The following is a 24,001-nucleotide window of genomic DNA, read 5'->3' as shown; positions in this document are numbered from 1 at the left end:
AAATTTTCTGAAAAATGATTTGAAATGTTTCTGTCTGTTGAAAGTATAATTTGTGCTGCTGAAAAGTTCTTGGGTTATATATTTTGTAGTTTTACCAGTGCCAAATTTCTTTTCTGCTTCTGATGTATGTACTAATGACACAGCACATTTCATAATGCAGAGAAGTACTTCACCTGCATTCAGTGGAGACCATCACGCGTTGAAAACAAAGAGTATTCATTTTTGCTGTTCTAAGTAATGGAGTTAAGGACATTTGAATTTACTGAGGCAAGAATTTTTAAATGGGGAAGATAACAATGAGCAGATAGACAACACTACTGAGAAGACAACACATGTTTATTCGATGAATAACTAGAGCTAGATTAGTGTAATGTGTTGTGTGTTCTACTGAAGTTTTTAAAGTATGCACGTATACTAACAAAGGATATGTGGATAGATATTCATTTACTTTATGGATTCTGCAGTGAGAATGCTGCAGCAGCTGTCTGACAATATAAGAGATGATTCCAAAATTGACATACACCTTTAGATGCTTTCACAGGTGTTAGGAAGAAAGGTAACTTTCCAAAGCAATGCCTTTAGCATCCAGTTCAGCAAACAGTTAATGTGGGAGAGGACACACCCTGATGGTCAAGCCACCAGTGTTTGTTGAATGTCTCTGTAAATCCACAAACTGCAAATGAGGAGAACTCTTAACTTTCTTGGTTATTATCTATTTCATCAGCAGATTGTTCAAGCCCTTCAACTTGAAGATTGTCCTGCACATATGGAGTTTTGAAGATTATTCAAAAGGAAATGTTAATTCCTTGTCTCTTGTGAGGCAGTATTCTTGAGGGATGGTATAATGAACCATAGATATTCTCACTTGTGAACGTATTGGACCAGTGTTTGAACAGAACCTAACTGCAGAGACGTACTGAAGCTTGAAGATGGCTGTTGTCTCAGTTGTTGTGCCATGATAATGGGGGCAGCAATCACTTTTGAAACATCAGTAAGCTTCTACCAGACTACAGTTACAACAACCCACCTTCAAACTCACTGCCATTGAGAGCCAGAAATCTCACGTACCTATGCTCCCTTGAAGACTCTCTACAAGAACTGCTGGAAGGTGTGCTGCCTGATGTAAGAGTGTGTGCTTTCAGCACATTGGTGCTCCAGCACACTTTTCAAGTTGTGTTATATAGTTTTTGAACCAGTGCTTTGAAGGTCACTGGGTCAGCCAGGGAGGATCACAAATCTGGCCACTGAGGTTGCTGGATATGGTGCCTTTGGGCAGCATATGAAAAGCCTTATGAAAAGAAATCATAATATTTGCAGAATTAACTGGTTTCATCTTCAATTGTGCTATGCAGATCAGAAATGATTACACCATTCTATGCAGAGCAAGTAGTTCTGTTTTATAGAGATTGAGAGTTTGCCTAAAAGAAGGTGGTTGGTACTTGAGCAGTTACTGTAATAAGTTACAACATTAATAACAAATGTAAAACAATGCACAGTAAATTTGCCAGTATTGATACTTATAATGACCTCCCCTGAATGTGCATCATGGACACCCTGCATAGGCAGCGTTATCATTTAAAATGCTATTTTGTAAAAACTCATGGAAAATCAAATGTAGAGAGATTCTGTGATGAAGAAATGTTAATGAAATCTGCCATTGGTAACTGATCTTGTTAGATACTGTCTGCTATTATAATTTTTAGGCAAGACAGTGAAGTTCAGAATAGGATGAAGCATATTCTGAAAGTGAAACACAAGTTCACATAATTATGACTGATTCCACCAAGAACATTAATTTTAGAGTTTAAAATTTACAGTCACACATTTCCACTTTGTGCTTTTTTAACTGTTGCAAAAACTAAATGTTCCAAGACATAAACATTAAGTCAGTCATTTGGTTACATAATCATTCCCATTTTATGAATTAAATTTTAGATTTCTTATATTACATAGTTATGAAATTAATTACATTTATATTATTTAAAATTTTGTTTTGAGGTGTGTGATTGTATTGATATTGCATTTACTTGATTGTTAGTATTTATTTTACCCACACAATTGACATGAATCATGCTAACATACATTTTTATGTTTATAATTAACAAAATTTTAGTTTTGTATACAGTAATTTCTGGTTAATTGGGCCATTGGTTAATCAGGGCAGTCGTTTATTTGGGATGAATATTAAAGAACAGACCTTTTTAACTTTTTACGTGGAACTCCACATAATTGGGGCAGCCGCTTGATTGGGCCAAAGTGTTCCTGATGTGTCCCAATTAACCGGAATCCATTGTATATAGCTAGGCAGGTAGGTAGAAGCAGGCCGCAGAACTCTGTTTTTGAAAACTATTCCAAGAAATGTGTGAAATTAATCTCAAAGTATGCACAGTTTTTGCTTTGAGAGATTCAGGTTATTATTCAATCTTATCACGTATTTCTAACCAGTTAGTTTTAATAACCTAAAATTATATATGCTCCTTGTGTTGTATTTTCGAGACACACTGGAATGAAAACTGGTATTTTATGTCATTAGCAGATTGTAATGGTACAGTAGTTTTCTAAATGTTTCTTTGGGGCTAATGTTTCTTGTGTGTGTTAACATGTATGTGTAGAATGTCTGCAGTTGGTTGTTACCCATGCCATCATAGTAGCATGGGTTCTGCCATATTGTATTTGATAGTAAACTGCAATTTTCAAGTACTAGTATGAATGTATGCATGTTTTTACACTTGCATAGTTTTATTACATTTAACATATCCTGTGGTATTGGAATATTTATATGTGAACTATTCCTGTTTTCATTGTCATAGTCATTATCACCATTGTTATTAATTATCATTGTGAAACTGCCTGGGGATTCCCAACTCATTTACTTCCATGTGCAGAAGGTCTTAATGTGAAATCCATGTTATGGTCTAATTTCAACCAAAATTAGAATGTACCGACAAATTTTGATAAAACTACCTAATATGAAATGTCATGAAAATCTGTTTATTGGTTTTTGAATTGTTACATGCAGAGAGTCAGACTGACAGAGTGGTGAAGCTGATACTAGTAGTTTTGAAATTTTCAGTAGTGAATGTACCTGAGAGTGGTGATTTAACAGATTTTTGTTCTCTTTTGAAGACCATATACCTTCTCTCATATGGACTGCTAATTTCACATTAGTCCATTTTACAATTTTGTTAAGAATGGGGTGTTGAGGATGATATTTGGGCCTAGGAAAGAAGAGGATGGGGCGTGGAGAAAACTGCAAAATGATGAACTTAAAAATTTCTACTTCTCCCCCAACATCGTCAGGGTGATTAAGTAAAGAAGAGTGAGATGGACAGGGCATGTGGCACACATGGATGGGGCAAAAGGTGTGCGCCAGGTATTGGTTGGGGAGCCTGAAGGGAAGAGACCACTGGGGAGACCTAGACATAGATGGGAGGATAATATCAAGCGTGATCTATGGGAGATAGGAGTTGAAGGTGACTGGATTTGGTTGGCCCAGGACAGGGACCAGTGGAGGGCTTTGGTTGTCTTGGTGATGAACCTTTAGGTTCTGTTAGCCATCTAATTACTTAGTTATTTAATTTGTTTGTGTGTCAAACAAGTTCCAATATTCTTTTCCTTTTGGTGGAGCATTCTTTAATCATTTAACAGTGGCTGATAACACTGGCAAACCTCAAATTATATTTTGATGGGGAGTGTGTTTTGATTTGTTAGGCTGTTCTAATTCTCAACAAAAGTAATTCTTTCTAACAAAATTTCTGGTTCTTCATGATGCTTATCAAAACACTCTTTGTCCCCAATATTGCTGAGAGATACTGAATCCTTGCTGTGATTCAAATCTTCAGTTCCTGATTCACTGCTGGAAATGCCATATTTTATGATATTCAAAGTGTTGGTCTCTCAGACCAACAAACTTTCACAGAAACAGAGAGGAAATGGAAAAACACTAATACATATGCAACCACTCCTTACACTACTCGTCTATACTTGGCTGAAAGCTACTGAAGTGTTTGAAGGCCATACCATGTACAGTGATGGCACATCATTTCATAAAAATGTCATCTTATAGTCTGATACTTTGTTTGAGAATTAAAAACTGTAGTTTTTGTTTAAAGTTGACTAATTCCTGTAAGCAGCCATTGTTCAGAGAGTAGATTTTTGTAATGGAATTCATAAATTGCTTTGTTTAAAAGAATAATATTATAACTACCCATATTCTTCGTGTCACTTTACCACTGGTAAAGATTCTGATTTATTTTGAGTGCTGTTTTTAGAGTGTAAAAGTAAGTTGATATGAATTGCCTAAACCAGGTACTAATTTTATTGGTGGCATTAATTTGTTAGGTTAGAATAATTAACATAAATGACAAATTAATTTAGAGGAGGGGAAAAGAAACTGGTCTAGATGTAAATATAAATGCATATGTATGTATGCAACAAGTTTGCAACACATACATAATATAACTACAAGCAACTGATCATTTGAAAATATTTTGGAATATAACTGTCTCATAACAAAAGTAGAAAAAAAGTAGGTTAATAATGGAATTTAAAGAAGAATAAATCCAGGAAATGCATCTGTTCAGAATCTCTTATTATCTGACTTGCTTTCCAAAATACAGTGTGTCCATAAAATAATGGTGGGGTAACAGACAGTCATAGTTTTGGAACAAAGCATGATAGAGATATGAAATAAACTTCAAAATAAAGAGAAACTCTCCAAGAATCTTACCTGTTCAGTAGTTTTCAATATGCGCTCCTTTAGTTGCCCTGCAGACATCAAGACGATATTCAAGATCTTGCCATACACGACCGAGAACATCCGGTGTGATAGATGAAACAGCTTCAGTGATCCGTTCTTTCAAATGGTCCAAATTTATTATTTGGACAGAGAACACTTGTTGCTTCACACAACTCCACAAATAAAAATCCATAGGGGGTAAGATCTGGAGAACGTGGAGGCCAGGCTATCCACCCTCCTCGTCTGACCCATCGCAGAGGAAATTTTTGGTTAGGTAATCCCGCACGAATGTGGCAAAATGTGGAGGAGCTTCATCTAACTGGAGAATGAAATTCTCCAGTATTTGGGGCACTGCAATTCAGATGTTACATAAAATTTATCCACAGGACAAAATTAAATGATTTGAATTTGCTACAGACATTCTGGATAGGTTAGATCATGATGGGGAATTTTTAGACAAGTTTATGTTCAGTGATGAGGCTATGTTTCATGTTTCGGGACAAGTCCATCAGCATAATGTTAGAATATGGGGTAATGAACCTCCATATGTCGTAGAACATCAACGTGATAGCCCAAAAGTTAATGTGTGGTGCGCAATTGGACGAGACAGAGTTATTGGCCCCTTCTTTTTTGCTGAAAAAACTGTGACGGGAAAGAACTTCCTGGATATGTTAGAAGGGTATGCAGTGCCCCAAATACCGGAGAATTTCGTTCAGTTAGATGGAGCTCCTCCAGATTTTGCCACATTCGTGCGGGATTACCTAAACCAAACGATTCCTCAGCGATGGGTCGCACGAGGAGGGTGGATAGCCTGGCCTCCACGCTCTCCAGATCTTACCCCTATGGATTTTTATTTGTGGGTTTATGTGAAGCAACAAGTGTTCTCTGTCCAAATAACAAATTTGGACCATTTGAAAGAACGGATCACTGAAGCTGTTTCATCTATCACACCAGATGTTCTCGGTTGTGTATGGCAAGATCTTGAGTATCGTCTTGATGTCTGCAGGGCAACTAAAGGAGCGCATATCGAAATCTACTGAACAGGTAAGATTCTTGGAGAGTTTCTCTTTATTTTGAAGTTTATTTCATGTCTCTATCATGCTTTGTTCCAAAACTATGACTGTTTGTTACCCCAACATTATTTTACGGACACACTGTACAGGTCTATAAAATAATATTTCTCTCATATATGCATCTGAAAACTAGTCTCCTACTATGAGGGATGATGTTTATAAAGCAGGAGTAATGTTCAAGATCATTACATTGAAGGAAACAGGCTAGATTGTTGTGGTTGCAAAATCAAAGCACATGAACAGATATTGTATGAACAATGTTAAAATGTTCAGAAAAATAAAGAAAATATTTTAAAGATAAAATTAATGAGTTTGAAACAGAACAAAAGTATATCATGAAGAGGGTACCAGCAAACAAATATGGTCTTTAATTTGGTGGGACACATCAACTTCTGGTCTATGCTGATAATTTTATTTATTGAGTGAGCATATAAATATCATAAAGAAAAACACTTGCTTTAGTAGATGATGGTAAGGATGTTGTAGAATAGATGAAATACGTCTTCTGTCTCTTCACCAGACTACTGGGAAAAATCATAGTATGAAGGTAACAAAAAAAGTCCTTTGAAGATGTGGCAAATGTTGAATATTTGGGAAAGACAGTAACAACAAAATTGCATTCACAAAGATATGAAAGAAATATAAAAGGGTTTAAATTGTAATTGTAGTGATATGAGATCCAGTTATAGCAAGATGAATGTGTACTTATATTTTGTTAACCATAGTTCATGAGACATGGTTGTAAGGAAGCTATACTGTAGTGTAGGAATTACTGCAGTAAAATTCAGTAACCATCTTATAGTTTCAGAAAGTAGTCCTTCCTGTCAGTATTCAGGTGTATTTAACTGCATAAATATGAGTTGTGTAAAATGTGATTAGACGTGATAATATTCTCTATGAAAGTTTGTATCATGTACAACCATATTCCTTTTACAGAGAAAGTATAACATTAACATCTAGTCAAACAACATAGATGCAGAATCATTTAAAATTTACTGAACAAAAGTTTTGGTTGGCAGCAACATTTGATAAGAAAGTTATTTTTCTGGATAGGAAAGCTATACCTCAGCTGTCTACCATTTACATCTTCTGTATTTTAACAGTAACATGAATCATAAGAATTGTTTTATTATCAATCTGGGTTTTCTTCTTGCCTGCCTCCCCCCCCCCCCCCCCCAACCAAGTCCTAAATTTAATGAAAAAACTTAAGTTTCCACTATTTTTAAGTAGGCTAGGAAAACATTAGTTCAGTAGGTGCATTCTGAACTGTGCAATAGTTTCAATATTTCATCATTGATACAAACCTGAATGTTTTTTTCATAATTTGTTGGATGTGATAATAGCTGTTATATCCAAGATATGTTTTATATTTGTGGGTTTTGTTCTGATGTCTAATGAACTTCTATCTGACAGGGACCACACATGCTACCTACATATGCAATGTACCCCGGCGACCCACGTGGGGGAGGATTGGCAGCACTACAGCAACAGCAGAGACTCATGGGATCACAGTTTCCACCACGACACCCACATATGGGATTCACTGTTCGCCCACCACATTACTTCCTGTGACAGGCTTTGATGATAAATGAGCATTACCGATTCTCTATGGTGCAAGAGGGATGGACATACTTTGCTTAGTAATACAGACTAACATGCCAAGATGACATCACTTTGTATCAACAACTACGCACCAAACTAGAGCTCATTTGTGAGTTACTGTACCTTATCTTTCATCACTGATTGTGTGTAGTAAGTTAAACTACACTTAAAATTAATATGATGGATGATTTTGTAGTTTACTTGGAAACATATGTTTGATTTTGGAGTCACTGTTTTGAAACTCCTAGCTATTAAAGGTTACCAGTATTTGCAGATCCACTTTCCTCACCAAGAAGTGTTATCTACTGCTTATGGAGTGTGTGTGTGTCTGCTTTTGAGAGAATTAAAGTCCTTATCTCTTAATTGAGAAACCCTGATATATTCAATGCAGGATTGAACATGAGGATTTTGTATACAAACTCATATTCTTAAAATCTCAGACAAGGTAATAAAAGATAGGAACACACTTTTTAACATTTATGTGGGATTTGTCATTGCTTTAAATTAAGAATGCATATTTATTTGAAATAAATAACTTACATTTTGGATTTCACATCTCATTTAAGTTTTAAAGAGAATATTAAAGTAAGTAAGACATAAATTGCGATTTCTGTGTTGCTAGGGGCAAAAAGCTAACAGTTTATTCCATAGGTGAGTGGAAATTATACAGCCTACCTCAGATTGATACCTAGGTGTTATCTTTGCAAGTACTTGCATATCCAGGTTCATTCCTGAATGTGGAATGGCTATGTTCTTTTACTCTTGCCAATCTAATATTCCCTTCAGTATGGTTTCCTAAAATTCCAAACTGTAAATGTACCCATCTTCAAAATGCATATGTGGTTTCAAACTTAACCTAAGATATGTGATGATGATTCACTAAATTCAGTCATTATGGTCTGACTGCTTCATAATATGTTTTATGTATGCAGTATGTGGCTGGAAATTGAAAGGTTGATTTTTTATGGCCTGATAAACACATCTTAACTTTCTTGCAGTGGTTTATAAGTGGACGATACATTTGTTCCAGCGCATAGGTTATGTGTGTAGGAGATTGATGCAGATAGTGGGATTGGTGGATTTGCCTACAAGTGCAAGTGCTTGTTCTTCCATATTGCACTGTTTAACATTTTTATAGTGCATCGTGTAATATATAGTATATGGGCCCTTATATGTTTTCATCTCTGTTTTCATATATATTGTTGTCTTGCATAATACATATTGTTTAAAAAGTAATTTAATATTGGCATTAATGCCTTGACATCTTATACACTCAATACTCTACCTAGACTTGGTGACTTTTTTTTGTACATTACACAAAGATTCTGCAACGAATTAATATTTTTTATTGATATTATAGTGGTATGTAAATGATAGCGGTAAGCCGTATAAATGTATGAAATGTATAGTACACTTTTATGCTAAATGTTCCTGCCTTTATGAAGAAACCCATATCTGGCTAAAAATTTAAGGAGGCAGCTCAGTTATCAGGATATTCAATCAGTTCAGTCAATATCACAATAAAAATTTGGCACTGAATCTTAGTTCACATTGAAAATAAGTTACTCATGTGGTTTTAACCTTCATAATTAATTAGATATACAGTAAAAAGAATTACAACAAGTGCTAATATCATTTAGATTGATCATACATATTCATGGCATTTTTATCTTTGGGGACAACACAAAAAATATTATCTTTAATTCTGTTTAATTTGACAGTACAGATTGAAATATGAAGGTCTTTATTGTATGTCTGTTAGGTGGGAAGGTAGAGGACACTTTTCAGAGATGTACTGATAAAGTATCCAAATATTTTTGGACTTTTAGGTAAGTTGTCTGTTTAACCAAGATTTTAGGCTCTTATCCAAAAAAATAACCTTTTCCAAATGGAATCATTGGTAATGATTCAGTGTAACTAAGGTTTATGTAACTGATGGTATTTGCAGCAGTGACTGAACTTGCTCATGTACTTCAATTTCCTCAGTTTAACAGATGAAGCCAACTGGTGAACAGATTTCAAAATATTTATAAGATGTGCACAGTTTCACTTCTTTATGATAACATTCCTGTGTAAGAGTAGTGCATTGTTGTTACTGTGTGCCATACAACACTACTTTTCACATATGTTATGTAGTATGATTTTAAATTACAATCATTGTTCCTGTGCAGTGGAATTTTCACATAACTTTAGTGTTGCTAATTGCAGGTAATAAAATATTGGTAATTATTTTACATATCATTCTATTGCACTGTACTGAGATTTTGTCTCAGATGGCACTTCTGAATACTGAACCTGTTTGCAGATCAGACTGAAATTAGTATTGTGACAGATCTGTAATGATTATTAATATAGAACAGCAACTATTCAAGATATGGAAAATAGCATTTGTTAAATAAAAATAAAAATGCAGAACCAGGCCAAGTAAATTATAAATAAGGTGGTAATCAAATCCATTTTTTCTGATTTAACGTACTTCCTACTTCTTTGTGGAATCTGCAGCACATTGTTATTTAGAAATCCTTGTTAGGGTTAATATTGTCTGGACCCTTTGTAGTCATTCTTTGTATGAAATTTTTCCATAACTGTATTCTTCAAGTTTGTAGCATTTTGTATTTGATAACTCGGTATCAACATGTGAAATTGCAATAACAAATATTGTTAAATGTTTACACATGGAACTGTAATACAGATGTTTTCATATGAATAATATTGATTCTTTCAGTGCAGAGAGATGTGGAATGTTACTAGAACTGTGTCCCTGTTTATTGTTACATAGAATTCCTACAATATTTAGAAGATGAGATAGGATTTTATTTGCATTTGTCAGACTTGGAAGTGTCTACCAAATTAGTGCTTGAATTGAGTGTAAAGAGGGTTTGCGCTAGAAAATGTAGTGGCAATACAGTATACTTTAGTCCTGCAGAACTGCTTGGATTTTAAGTGTCATTTCCTTTGAAGTTATTTTGGTATGACCAAAATCAGTTATGTTGGTCATACAAAATCAGGTTTTCAAAAATTTTGTTACTTTGTGGTATTTATTGCGTTGGTTAATGTTTTATAAAGAATATGGATTTTTGTCAGTATATTCTTTCCCCATTAACTATGCACTCAGTTATCAAAAAAGTCTTGCAAGGTATTTCCGTATTTATTTTCTAAACTTGAAGGATTTAAAATAGATAAACACTTTAGGTGATATGTATGCTGTGAACCAATTATTACTTATGCAAATTTTGAATTCAATGCTTGAGTTATTCTTTATACAAAATACTGTACAATAAAGTCTTATCCAATAACTAAAATTGCTGCTTTAGTTGAAACACACAATTTATGTCCAGGAAGATATACTTTTGTATGCATGTAATGCATATCATTCAGAATTCATGTACAGTAGAAACATGTAATGAGAAAGGAACAAGAAGACCCTTGGTGCATAGATTTGTAGTGAGTTTTGCCCCGGAAAATGGCAGTCAACTTATGTGTTGCACTCATGGTATCAGTGGCAGGAGGGGAGGGCATTCAAAGTGCTCTTCACTATTAATTTCTGTATGTTACTGACAATTTGAGCACCACAGTGAAAATCAGGAACACATACTTGTTTAATTTAAATATCATAATTTTTATACCCCACATTTGGAATTAATGTGATGTTTATGTTGTAAACTTTGATTCTGTTTGTGATGAAATGTATCTACCTTTAGTGACCAATCAGATTACTGTAACAATACGTTAGAACAACACAGTTAGAGATGTAACAGGCTACAGATTTGACATGGGGGTTGAGTACTTTGTAGGAGCATGGTGCTAATACGTGAAGTGATGGGCTACAGACTAAACAGTACGTTCACTTGTGGTAGGGCCATTGTGGTTTTTGTTTTCATCAGCACATCCTCATTGTGATTACTTTTGCAGGAATTGAAATGTTAGGTTCCAGGTTTATGAACAACTTTGTGGATCATAAATTGATGATGTTTAGGCAAGTGATTCTTGCACTACCAGCTATTTCACCTATTTCAGTCTGAAATAACCAGATCTAAGATGATCCCAACCTTAGTATTGTTTTGCATACCCTGAATATCTTTGTTTCTGAATATGTTTTACCTATCCAGAGACTGAAGATACTTATTTACTTTGGAACATTCATATGAAAATATTACTTTATCCTTCAAGAGCCACAAAGGACATGAATGTCCCATACAAGTTTTGTTGTTGACTGAAAAGAACTATATAGTCCTGCTAAGTCATTATGTTATTAAAACGTTTATTCACTCAAACAAACAGCATTTTGTGTGTGTAAAATGTTTGTAAGGCATTATAGATTGTCAGAGATTCATTTATAATTGAACCATCCATGTTAAGGAATGGTTTTTCTTACTAACTCTCCTGCTGAAATTTGGATATTTAAGATAGTTCTTTCCAAGAAGCTGTTCCTTCTTTGTTGTCCCACAAAATGTCAAAATCAGATAAAAATATCTAAAGACTTATCAAAGATACCCCTGTTTATATCATCACCCCCTTTCATAAAATCCACACTCCCTTTTCCTTGTTATTTATTTATCAACATATTAGTGCCCTGTAGGGGTACCAGTGGCATGACTTTTTGTATATACTCAAAGGAATTAAGTTTATTCTCCTGCTGCATTTAAAATATTCATGAGCTTAGGAAACTGTCTTTTTTTTGGAACAATATTCGTCTTCCTGAGAAGTTGCGTATGTTATGAGAAAAGGTTGTGTCACATTGCTAAAGTACAGAGCATTCTGTACTTTATTGCTCTTTCCAGACAGGCGACATGACACCTAACTTCATTTCTTCTTAATACACTTCAATCAAATCACTCCTCACCCCTGTCTATTTTTCACCCTGTTTAAATTTGAATACCTTTCCTTGAAGATACTGTGGTGTTTGCGTTCAATAATATGTTTTGCAGGACCACAACTACGTGTTTTACTGCTATGTATATTGTTACATAAATCAAGAGAGGGTGATAAATTATCCATAAAAAATGTATGTGAACCCTTCTAGTACATCTGTCACTGTTTCTATTCACATTGTCATTGTCAACTCTCATGTCATAATTCCATGTGTAGTTTTCATTGTTGACTTTCAGGTCATAAATTATCCATTTGTGTTACACAGTTTCATAGATCTGTCTCCCAAACTGTTTATTGTTCCTTCGAAATGTATTATCTAAATACTCTGTTATTAAATGACCTTGACCCCTGCTAAAAGTTCAGCCAGGTGTTATATTTACCATGCTTATCACTGACATTATTATCATCATCATTTTCCCCAGCTTGTCATCATTTTCACCTTGTGTTATAATGCTAATTTATTCAGTTAATTGGAGAAATCTCAGTTTCAAGAAAATCCGCATTAGGATTTGAGGTTTTCATGGCTGTGAGTCTGAAGATTGCTATCTTCGGGGTTGTTGCACTGTGTAGTTTCATCACCCTAATGATGGAGGTGGCAAGGACCTCTGAAATGTTGGTAAACTTCTACGAGACTACGTGGTGCAATAACCCACAAGACAGCCATCTTAAGAAAATTCGTCTTCTGTAAGAAGTCCTAGAAAGCTGTTATAGTGTGGGCCATTATGCACAAGTGTATTTTCTGTATAGTGACATCAGCGAATTTGAAAGGACTGTGGAGGAAGTGGTAATGGTTTCTTTCAAGGTATTACCCACTTATTCACCTGGAGTACTGAGGGAAACCACAAACATCCTTGGTCAGTATAGTCTGTACCATGGTCGAGATTCAGACTGGGTACCATCTGTGTACAAGTCAAAATTGTTACCACGTGCTTGGCTCAATATTAGAACGTTTTATTTCTTTCTTTTTATAGTTTATTTGTTCTGTGAGTAATTGAAACAAATAGAACTAGATCTTTCTTTCTTGTGATGTATATTTTATCCCATTGGTGTCTCTGTATAGGAGGTGACAGAGTACCATGTTCTGATGGTCTTTCCCTCTGAATCATTTCTCTAAAGTTCTCAGAGCCAAAGTGACACAAACACACAAAGTTTATGTAATTCTAAAGCTGTGGTACAGTTTGTTAAGAAATATCTGTCACTCCAAATCATCTGTTTTAAAACATTTCAAAGAATATAAAGAAGGGGAACAAAATTGAAGAGGCCTGTTCACTAAGCTGCTGGTCTGATTGTTTTAAAGCTTGGTATGGGGAAAGTTGATTTGATGATTCTAGGTTAAAAATTTCTTTTAATATATTAGCTTATTTTATGATTTTCTGCTCTTTAAAGCATTTAAATCCCAATTTACTCTGGTTGTGAGGTTGTGTTAGGAAATTTAAATTTTCATATATTAAAGGTTAAACTTAATGCAGTCATAACAAATGTGTGATTTATAACTGCTGATTTAGACTGATTCTACTTTATTACAATATGATGATGGTACTTAAAACCTTTGTGGGACATAAATTTTATTCATTTTGAAACAGTATGATTTTTTTCTAGTTTTGACAATGATGAAAGTTTAAGTATATCTTAATGTGTAAATATGTAAAAACACCTAGACATACATAATACTCTTTACTATTTCTCTAGCTCATAACAGATAATGAGCTGTAACTAAAGGAATAATGAAACCCTGTTTTTTCTCTCTCTTTTAATCATGAGACTGAATTGTCATTGGTGTTCGCTGATAACACTTCATTGTTCATTTGTAGTCCATAGTAGTAAGGACTGTGTTAATTAATGTGTAGGTTTTCGCCATCTTTATTTGTTTTCTAGCTTTTAGATTTTTAGATGCATTTACATCCAAAAGTTGCAAAAATGTGCCTGTTAGCTTTGCTGTCTGTCTGTCTGTCTGCCTGCCTGCATGTGACAAGCCAAGAACCACTGAATGAGTTTTCATCATGCTTGATATTTGAGAATTTTATTAAAATCTGTTGACATGTTGTTATGCTTAAATCGGATAACAGTGGGTAGTTCATATAAAGATCTACCTACATGCATTTCTGTACAAGAAAGTGACTGGCTGGGGAAATCCTGAACCAGCCAGGTGCTTATGTGACCATGTGGGAGAATCAGTATGATGATGTCATCATGTTTACATGCAAGTACCCATGTAACCAGATGGAGCATCCCCAACTTTGATGTCACTGGCACCATTTGCAAAGGTCAGATATCAAATCCTGCAAAAAGCCAGAATTATTATGCTCTGCATATATTTCCTGATTTGTTTTCACAAAAGGATTCCCTGATGAATGTATGAATATACTTACATGGTGATTCCTTGTGTTTCTTCTCATAAAGCAGACTCAGTTTGAGACACGTCCTGCTGAAATGTGGTGTATGGTGAAGCTGAAATTGGGGCAGGTTTTCTCAGAGTTTTTTTATTTCCCCTGCTGTTAATTCCATTATTTCTATTTATATTCAGTCCTTGTTAAAATGTTATTGCCATCAATTACATCATTAGTTAATACAGCATAGATAAGTAATGCACACATTAACTCTGTTTATCTTTTCTAGGGCTTGTTAAACCCCAATGATCTGTTTAAAATCATTTAGAAGTTTGATTTTTTTGTGCATGAATGGCTGCAGAGTTTCATGTGAATCTTGAGATTTCAGGATTTCATAGCAATGAGTTTGAAGATGAATGTCTTGTGAGATGTTGCACCATATAGTCTTGTAGATACTGACTGACATTTCAGAGGTGCTTACTGCCTCCATCATCAGGTCATGAAGATGGTGGCACTAAGCGCCTTTGAAATGTCGGACAGTTTGTACAAGACTACACAATGGAACAACATCCCAGAAAACAGTCACCTTCATATGAATCATGTGGAAGATTTAAACATCAAAGCACTCCTAAATATCAGTTTTTAATATCCACAAACATTCATGCAATCATAACAGCTTGTTCTTATACTTCAAAACACTTGGAGGATATTTACCTGAAAATTCTATAGTATGATTAAGAAATTCAAAATTTGGGAAATTCAATTATGAAAATAAAATGTTAACAATGTACTAAGTCCTAAAATTGTCTTCAATTTAAGTATATATTTTTTGATTAATTAAGTTTTGTCAAGTGCATGGGCTACTTACTATCAGTTGGCAGCATGATTATGAATGATGAATTTAGGACATGTGAGGAAGTGGCTGTGGCCTATTTAAGGTATTTCTGCATTTACCTGGATAGTATGAGGAGAACTAATAGAGAAAAACAATCTGCAGGATAACCAGTCCCTAAGTTATGTTTCAGTTCCAGGACCTCCAGAATACTAGGCAAGCGGGCTGACTTACATGTACATTGTGATATTCAGCTTGTATGTACTTTAATATTAATATTAAAGATATAAACAGGCACTGAATTAGTGGATTTAAAAAGTAGAATCTTTCTGATACTGAGTTTGTAACCACACATATATTACAGTTCTTAATGTAAAAAGCTATTTAGTTCATTATGCATATTAGGTATTATATTTAGCTTTATTAACACAATAAATAATGAAAAGTAACAGTTCAGTTTCATACAAATAGTATTGTATACATTTTTTTGAGAGTATCTAGATAAATATCCATGCCTTGAATGAAAGCCTGAAGTGTGTCCCTCCAGTTTGTATTGAAGCAAATGTAACATGTTCAAAATTATGCTATTTGTGACATATCATTGTGTTTTGCTACTAAGGTATTGTATTATCTGGCACTGTTCTTTATCTTTTGAAATACTGGAGTATCACATTGTATATGGCAAAATAGAGTGTTGGGTTTCATAGGTAATGATACCTTTTGTTAAAAGTGATCAGTGGATGCATGATTAGCAACTTGGTTAATCCAAGCATATATTAGATAACATTCCATTGCAGTTTCTTTTATATATACAGTTTTTTAGGTTATGGAGTTGGGTGAATAAACTCTTTTTGTTTCACTGTTGCAGGTCTTGATTTTCTGTTGTTTGTAAGAGATATCATAACCATCACTTCTCACAGCCTTCTCTTCAGTATTCCTTTAATCTCTATTGTTGTGTGTATCTTTTGCCAAATATCATAGTCAAGTGGCTAGCATTCTTGCTTCATATTTGGGAGGTCCCAGGCTCAAATATGAGTCCAGAGACTGGCTGTCTCGACTGACGCTTTTGTGCTCTTCTTTGCTCCCTTCAGGAAAATGTCAGGTTACAACCTTAAATTAAGTGATCACCTCTTTTTTCCACATTTCTTCAAATTCATTCAATTGTCACCCTATAATTTGGCACTTTAATCTGAGATGTTGGCATTACTGTTAAACCACAAATAAGTAAATAAAATGCTGTGGATCTCCAGAATAGTAATGTAATATATCAATATCCTCCTCTCCCTGGTGACTGCACTTAATTCTTGACTCTCCCACTAAGTCATCTTGATTTTATTTCCATTTCTAAAATGTCCAAATTGTGTCTCTGTCATCTTTAAAGGTTTTACTCCAGTATTTTATCTTGAAATCTCATATAGCACTCTTCATGGTTCATATCATGTTTGAGCTGCATATGTTAGAGTTGGTATGTATTGTTGGCTTCTATAAGTGTTTTTCCTTTTTTTGGTGTACTCTGTCTCCATAATATTTGAGTGTATTGCTTATTGCTCAAGTTATTCCCATTGTACCATGTTGTATTTTTCCTGTATCAGATAATGTAGCATTAGACCAAGGTTTTGTCAGATGCTTGCATGTGCCAATCTCCTGTCATGTGCATGAAGAACATCATGCACGTACAGGATAGTATTTATTATTACAAAATTATCGTGTTTGTATTAGTAGCTTTGCCATTAATCTTCAGTGGAATAATAATTAGGAAGATTATAACTATAACTATAACTGATTTTAAGCATTGTCAGTGATTCATTGTTAATACTGATCCTGCTTCGGGTGCTGGCACCATGTGGATGTGGGCTGTTGCTGATGTTTCAGATGAACATGCTCCCGCCACCTTCGGGTGAAAGTATGTAGAATGGGAACTGTTGGATGATATATAGACACAAGTGTTGTCCCTCTAGACTCATGGGAGAGGGTAGGAACCATGTGGCAGCCTCAGGACAATAGGATCAGTGAATTGTGAATGGGTAGAAACAGCTCTTTTATGGTCTCATCAGGTGTGCTCTCTTAATTTAGGGCAACAGCATGGGATGTGGTGAAGGTGAGACCCTATGTGATCAAGGATTGGTGAGAATGGTAGAAATAGGGAGGGGATAGTGAGTCTTAGAAGAAAGATCTGTACAGTTGTCAGAAAGGCAAGTGTGATCTAATCAGATTTGCAGGAGAGGGAATAGCCGGTGCCTGGTTCAAGCTGATGTGATCAGCACACCATGAATGGATAGGAATAGCACTTTTCAGGGCCCCATAGAGTAGGTTCAGATTCCTAACTTTATAATGTGACAAAAATATAAACATGTGGAGCCATGACTGTTGAACTAGAGGCACAAATGAAACAATATTAAGTAATTCAACTGTTTGTATGAAGTCACTATAGTGGGGTAGTATGATGTCCTCTTGAATCTTATCCTGCCACAGTGAAACGATTCTGTTTCAGTGGTCAGAATATCTGTTAGGTTTTGTTTGCACATGTTTTGTACTTAATTTCAGTTTTCATTTAATTGTCTGGATCAGTCATGCCACCAAATTCTCTTACCATTTTCACTCGGTGTAATTCATTTTAACATTTGGGCTTTACTGAGCTGTGTGTATAAACAGTGCAAAAAAATTACCACCTTGGTTAGAAGATGAATGTGTATATCCACCTTAATTCAGAGCCATGTGATAGAAATTACCATCTCAAAATGGCAATATTATTTAGGCTGATATCTTGAGGTGTTTGTGTTTGGATTTGGTCTCATGTTGGAGTGGAACTTACTAAAAATTTGTACTGCATGGAATAGTTTCCTACTAAATTCAAGACTGATATGTATGGCAACTAGAACGTCATTAAGAATACTGTGCTTCGATTTATCTTGTGCACAATGAATGATTCTTTATTTTTATTTTGTGTTACATCAGAAAACTTTTATTATTATTATTATTATTATTCCACAAAATGTGCTTTTTTTCCCCCAGTTAAAGGTACTTTGGAAATTTGTTTGTAGTGGCATTTTCCCTGAAGGTAATTTCTATTTTATTAATGTTACAGGCTTCAAGTATCACTACTGAATAGTTTTAATATGAAAGAAGACAGTTAAATTGTTTGTTTTTATGATGTGTGTGTATATCTATTGTCAGTGTTCTTTACGTATGTACATCAGTGACAAAATGGCTGTTACATTATAAATAGTATGTAGTTTTCTCATACATTATTTTATATGAGAGCGACATGTGACATACTGGTTGTTAGCAATACTATCTATATACTATAGGCAATACAATAGAAAAATAATTAGCAGTTAGACATGTTTGCATTCAGCAGCTGTATTGTGAAATATATGACTTTCGTACCATGTTTCATTTTTAATTACTTGTAACATGAAAGAAATTATGTAGAAGGATGCTCTTTAGTTATTTATTGTCTACTTGATATTTAATTTTTCATACACATGAGACAAGTTTTAATATGTTCCAAAATAAAGTTAATAGTCGTGTTTTGTCTTACGCATAAATGTGATTTATCAAATAATGTGAGAAGGAAAACAAATTTTGCTTTCTCATATCAGAAATTCTGTTGATCTCTTGTGACTGAAATAGAGAAGGAAAGAGAACAATTCTCTGTGATGTTAGTAGAGTGATGGTTCAGTATATGAATTGTATTATAACAGGAGTGATACTGTCTGGGACCTGAACTAAGTGTGTGATTGTATGTGTGGAACCTGTTTCATTATTTGTATTAAATGTGTTTTACAATACTGTCCTCTGTTATGCTATGTAATACAATAAGGTGCTGTTTATAGTAAATACGTAACATGTATGCAATCTTTTTTGACCCGAGTCAGTTAATTACGAGGGAAAGAAACTGCAAGGTGTGTGGAAATTGTCTCTGGCTATTTTAAAGTTCTATCCTGTTTTTATCAGGAGACTGGAGACTACGTCTCAGTCACTAGACATTATTTATAACTTTACCATGAACAAAGCATGTGTGAAGGAGGGAAGGATGAATTGTCAGAAATTGTGGGGAGCAGCTGGCGATTCTGTGGGTGTGGCAAATTCCACAACCTGTCTCTTAACAAACACAGAACAGATGTCACATTTGATGTGTGTTCCCTCTTTAAGGCATGTACACATCAATGAACCGCTCTTTAACCGAGTGCTCCAACAGCTTGCGAGCCACTCGCACACACCACCCACATGGTGGCTACCATCTGATCGGTGGATGTTCCATTGTTCAGTCATCATTTGTGTACACAACTAAGTGGGATAAAAGTGACATTACTGGGAGAAGACTGTATTCAAAAGAAGGTACTCTCCCCCTTCATAGAGACACTTATCCAATCCGGTTTAGGGAATAGAACGTATTAGTCACCAGAAAGATTTTTGTGCTAATTCTTAAAACAGAGAATGCCAATCGGCGGTACTATGGTGACAATTGCACGTACTGTTGAATCGCACTATTCCAATATATGTAACCAATTTACGCCCAGTTTTCACAAAATTAACTGTGGAAACAGAGTAGTGTCGACTGTATATCAGTTTTCGTGTCATAAAACCTAAATATCAATGAATGTGAAACGTTTTGGTTTTTTGAACCCTTTTAATAGATCGCTGGCTCAAGATGGACGTGTAAGGAAACTGGAAAACACAAAGGCAAAACCATTACACGATAAAAAGGAAACATGACATAATTAATTATTTTCGGGCTTCCAGCCGTATAATGTGATTTAATGAAGAAAACACCAACATTTCAAGAACCATCTCCGTCCTCGGCTTCAGGTTACTGTAGTAGCCCGAAAAGAATTCTTTATACTTAGTTGCTGTGAAAGCTTCAGAACATGCAAGGAAAAATTATGTAAGCAAAACGTAAATATGATGTCAATTATCTCTGATTTGGATTTACGTGTGATTCTGGTGCGCTTGAAGACCAGTGTGTATGATGTTACCAAACGTTAGGACACAGTTCCATGGTTTCCGCAAAATTACGACCTTTAAATAAAAAAACATTTTGGTTGTAGAGACAACTGTATTGCGTTTTTAAAGTTGAATGTGATGAACTGAAGCATTCTCAAACAATTTGACATCAGTCATTAAAAGTGGCAGTGGGAATGTGTGTGAAGCATCTTACAAAGTGAGCAGTCATAATTTTCGTTGCGATGAAGCCCAAACGATAGCCGTGGGAATGGAGGACATGAGTTATAACAGGTTATCGAATGTGATTAAAAACAGTCGGGATTTACTGTGCGTCTTGTTCATTCAACTGATGTTGCGGACATGTCTGCTCATGAGTAAACCGTCACCCACTTAAACTATTTGAAAATATTTGTTCTAATTATTTGCCTGTGCATGGCTTAGTTGTAAACAATGAGTTGATTATTTTACACACTGCGCATGACCAGTAGTTGCGGAAATACGAGTTTTAATTGCACCAGGCTGCACTAGTAATCGCTGCATCTTTCGTTGTCAAGTTCGTACCGTGAAAACGTTTTGAGACGTTGGACGAAGTAGTGAAGGTTTTATATTTTATACAAACAAAACGACTGACTTTGAAAATTTTCGTTTCGGTTTGTAACAAAATGAATAGCAGTTCTACAACGATGGGTGGCACGTAGCAGAGTTTCAGTTTGTGTATTCACATTACGCTCAGAAAGTTTGTTACCAGTGTGTGTAACTTTCAAACCCATATCTTTTGAAATGCCATGTGCTCATAATGTTTTGTTAATAACCCTTGCTCTGTGAGAGGAAACATAAACGAGTTTCGTAACCAGTCAAAACATTTCACTGTAACTTGTCTCCTACATGTCCCATCATGTCTGAAACATCACCACTGATCTGAGTCTAAAGTTAATACAAAAATCGCTGTTGGAAAAGTCGGGCAGTTTTTCAGTGCATTTCCTCCAGAACCAATCTACGTAAGGACTTGATTCTTTCATGTGCCGAGATAATTGTAATCACTCGTATGTTGCAATGATGAATATAGTTTCTCTATCTTTGTAAACTGCTAGATATGCTAACCGCTGAAGCCACACAGTGTCACAACAGACGTGATTAACCTGGAACCCCAAGATTTTCAACACTAACATACTTTTAATAACTTTTGGTCTGGTCTAATGAAAGAGTTCCGCACATTTCAAGTGAGGCTGTGTAAAAGTGACTTCTCTTCACATCTGTATATCTGTGTGAAACAGTGTTCTCTACATATGCAACAACAAAAAGGAAATAACTGAAATAGGTTCAACAAATAACACATGATACAGTTTTCCAAGCAGATCCCTTGTCACATTAGGTAAATACAACATAAAAACTTTCTGCATATACACTTATAAATTAATAATATGTGTGTGAAAACATTTGTTTTTGTTCTGAGTATTCCACAAATGTATTTCAGTATCAAAAGGGTTCTGCAAAAATAAATTTGAGAACCATTAGCATAGAAAACAAGTATTTATATCATTCTTACATACTGGTATCAAAGTTATTAATAACACTTAAAAATAAAGGGTTGTTTCAAAAGTAAGGTATAAAAAGGCACTGAACACATTGAATGTTCATAAATGGAAATGTTTTATCAGCATCTGTCTAAACACTTGTTTGAACAATGAGAAGAGTTTGTTGAAGTTCATGACATAAAAATTAATTCTGGTGAGTGCAAGTAGTTGTATCTCTGTGGCAATTAAGTGCAGTCACATTGTTCTTATGCACCTTACTTTTAGATCAGTCCTCATATAAAGAATATTTGTATGTCTGTGTGCAGGTCACTATAACAGTGAATAACTAATAATTCTGACATCACAATGAGATAATGTAATTTGTTTTCACATACTATTATTCTGGGAGTGTTTATTAAATTATGCTTTAATTGAAATCAGTGACTTAACCTAGTAGACCAACAGATGTGAACTTATAACAACACCATTAACTTATATGACTACTTGATTCCAAACATTTTCAAGAAGATTATGAGTTATTTTTAATGCATATATACCCTCTATTATTTTCAAACATATTTGACTGCCAATTGTGTTTGTCACCTTCATAGTTCTAGGAAATAAACTGGAATGTATTAGATATGACTTAAAACTTCTCCAGTTTATGCCATATTTTTCGTTTTGGCAATCAGCAGATTCTGCATGCAGACAAGTCTCCATATCTTCATTTTGACTGTTGCAATATATATGGGAGACTGATTTAAGGTAATTAGTTGTTTATTCTTTGGTTGATCATCACTAATATGGTGACCATAATTTCTTTGTTGGGAGTAAAATTACTTTATTACTTTGCTATGAAGGTGTTACAAGAACAGTCTTAAAGTGGAATTATCACCTTTATAACTATAGGCATTTTTCTACTTTTTCGTGGAAAGTGTTGCTGTTAACCTGTATGTTTGTGGTAATTCTGAAACTAATCTAGATCTAGAACAGGTTACAGTGGCAGAGCAGGTTACTTTTTCCATATTTTTTGCTGTTCTGTAGGAATAATGATAAAGTATATATGTGATGTGTTCTGGGCTCTTGTATAAGCTATGCAGGTAAATTATATTTACCTAATAGTTCTGTACATGGAACCAGTTGGCTGAGTCTTAACGATGAATTTTGCTGTTGAGTTAGGTTTGAGACTTTTTATTTTTGTATACATAAACGAGTTCAGTCAAAGCAAATATGACAAAGAAGCTTGAGAGTGATATTTCTGGAAAAACATAATAACACAGGACCTTGGTTTCTGCTTACAGTTGAATTTAAAACTTGACAATGCTGAAGTAAGAGCATCAAAACTGCTTCTAGAGTCTCAATTATCCTCAGGGGCTCACATTAGTGGGTACAGTAAGTGGCGATCCTGAGGTACTTGGGCTACGCAATGCCTGGGGGTATAGCTGAGCCACCCTGCCTCTGGGGGATAGAAATTCAGAGGCCTTGTCCTCTAGGTTGAGGGTTGGGCGTGGGGTTTACAGCCCCATCCCAGAACAAAAAGAACTAATTGTACAGAAACCTAATGTGAGTAGTATGTAGATAAAGAGACACAAAGTTCTTCTTCCAGAATATTTGGTGACTGGTCCCCTCTTTGTATTTAATAGTCAAGAGTTGCAGCTAGTAACTGAGACAGTAGCATGAGATTGAATTTACTTTTTCATGAAAATGACGTATTTGAGTAGTCTCTGCCTGTATATGCCTGTTGTTCTTTCAAACATCTTCACTCACAAGATACGTTTGGTTGTGGTGAACTTGAAATGACATTTGTCACCCCACTAATACAAAATAATAAATTAGAGTATGTTAGAAATTTCAGGTTCTCATGGTGATGAGAATGTCTATTGTGATATTCTGAATTGTGATGCCATGGAGTCTTGTACATCATTACCTATGTTTTGGGAAACATATCACCTCCATCTTTAGGGTTAAAGGGATTCATCTATCAATGTCTGTAACCTAAGTAGCATAATCTGTGAAAGAAATACAACCAATTAGCTTGACCTTTACAATGTTTCTCTGAAACACTGTAACCACCTTGTGGACTACATTGTAACACT

At 35.0% G+C, this 24,001-nt stretch overlaps 1 protein-coding gene and 1 long non-coding RNA gene across 20 annotated transcripts in view; one reads left to right on the top strand and one right to left on the bottom strand.

Moving 5' to 3' along the window:
* Zmynd8 (Zinc finger MYND-type containing 8) overlaps window positions 1-19,297 on the top strand; it is a 139,149-nt gene extending 119,852 nt beyond the window's left edge. For 14 of the 18 annotated variants that reach the window (XM_022072518.2, XM_022072517.2, XM_022072513.2 and 11 more), the window contains one exon: window positions 7,225-19,297. In XM_022072518.2, the coding sequence (XP_021928210.2) occupies window positions 7,225-7,403 (179 nt within the window). In that variant the 3' untranslated portion in view covers window positions 7,404-19,297. Of the gene's footprint in view, window positions 1-3,222; window positions 3,374-7,224 lie in introns of all 18 variants that reach the window. The other 4 variants (XR_015534385.1, XR_002544399.2, XR_015534384.1 and 1 more) reach the window with 2 other exon arrangements.
* Window positions 1,125-14,766, bottom strand: LOC147874243 (uncharacterized). Of its 2 annotated transcripts, none has more exons than XR_015534397.1 (2): window positions 14,655-14,766; window positions 1,125-1,288 (listed from the first exon to the last, which is right to left on the bottom strand). It is a non-coding gene; the product is annotated as an uncharacterized LOC147874243 (long non-coding RNA). The 2 variants fall into 2 exon arrangements; XR_015534396.1 differs by lacking the exon at window positions 14,655-14,766 and adding an exon at window positions 4,730-5,236.
* Window positions 19,298-24,001: the final 4,704 nt, after the last annotated feature.

The sequence above is a fragment of the Zootermopsis nevadensis genome, unplaced genomic scaffold, assembly GCF_977971745.1.
Source record: "Zootermopsis nevadensis isolate Lab colony 2312 unplaced genomic scaffold, Znev_1.0 Znev_ptg000010l, whole genome shotgun sequence".
In the NCBI taxonomy this organism is placed as follows: domain Eukaryota; kingdom Metazoa; phylum Arthropoda; class Insecta; order Blattodea; family Termopsidae; genus Zootermopsis; species Zootermopsis nevadensis.
Note: the sequence above shows the minus strand (reverse complement) of the source record. Positions and strands in the feature narration are given on the sequence as shown.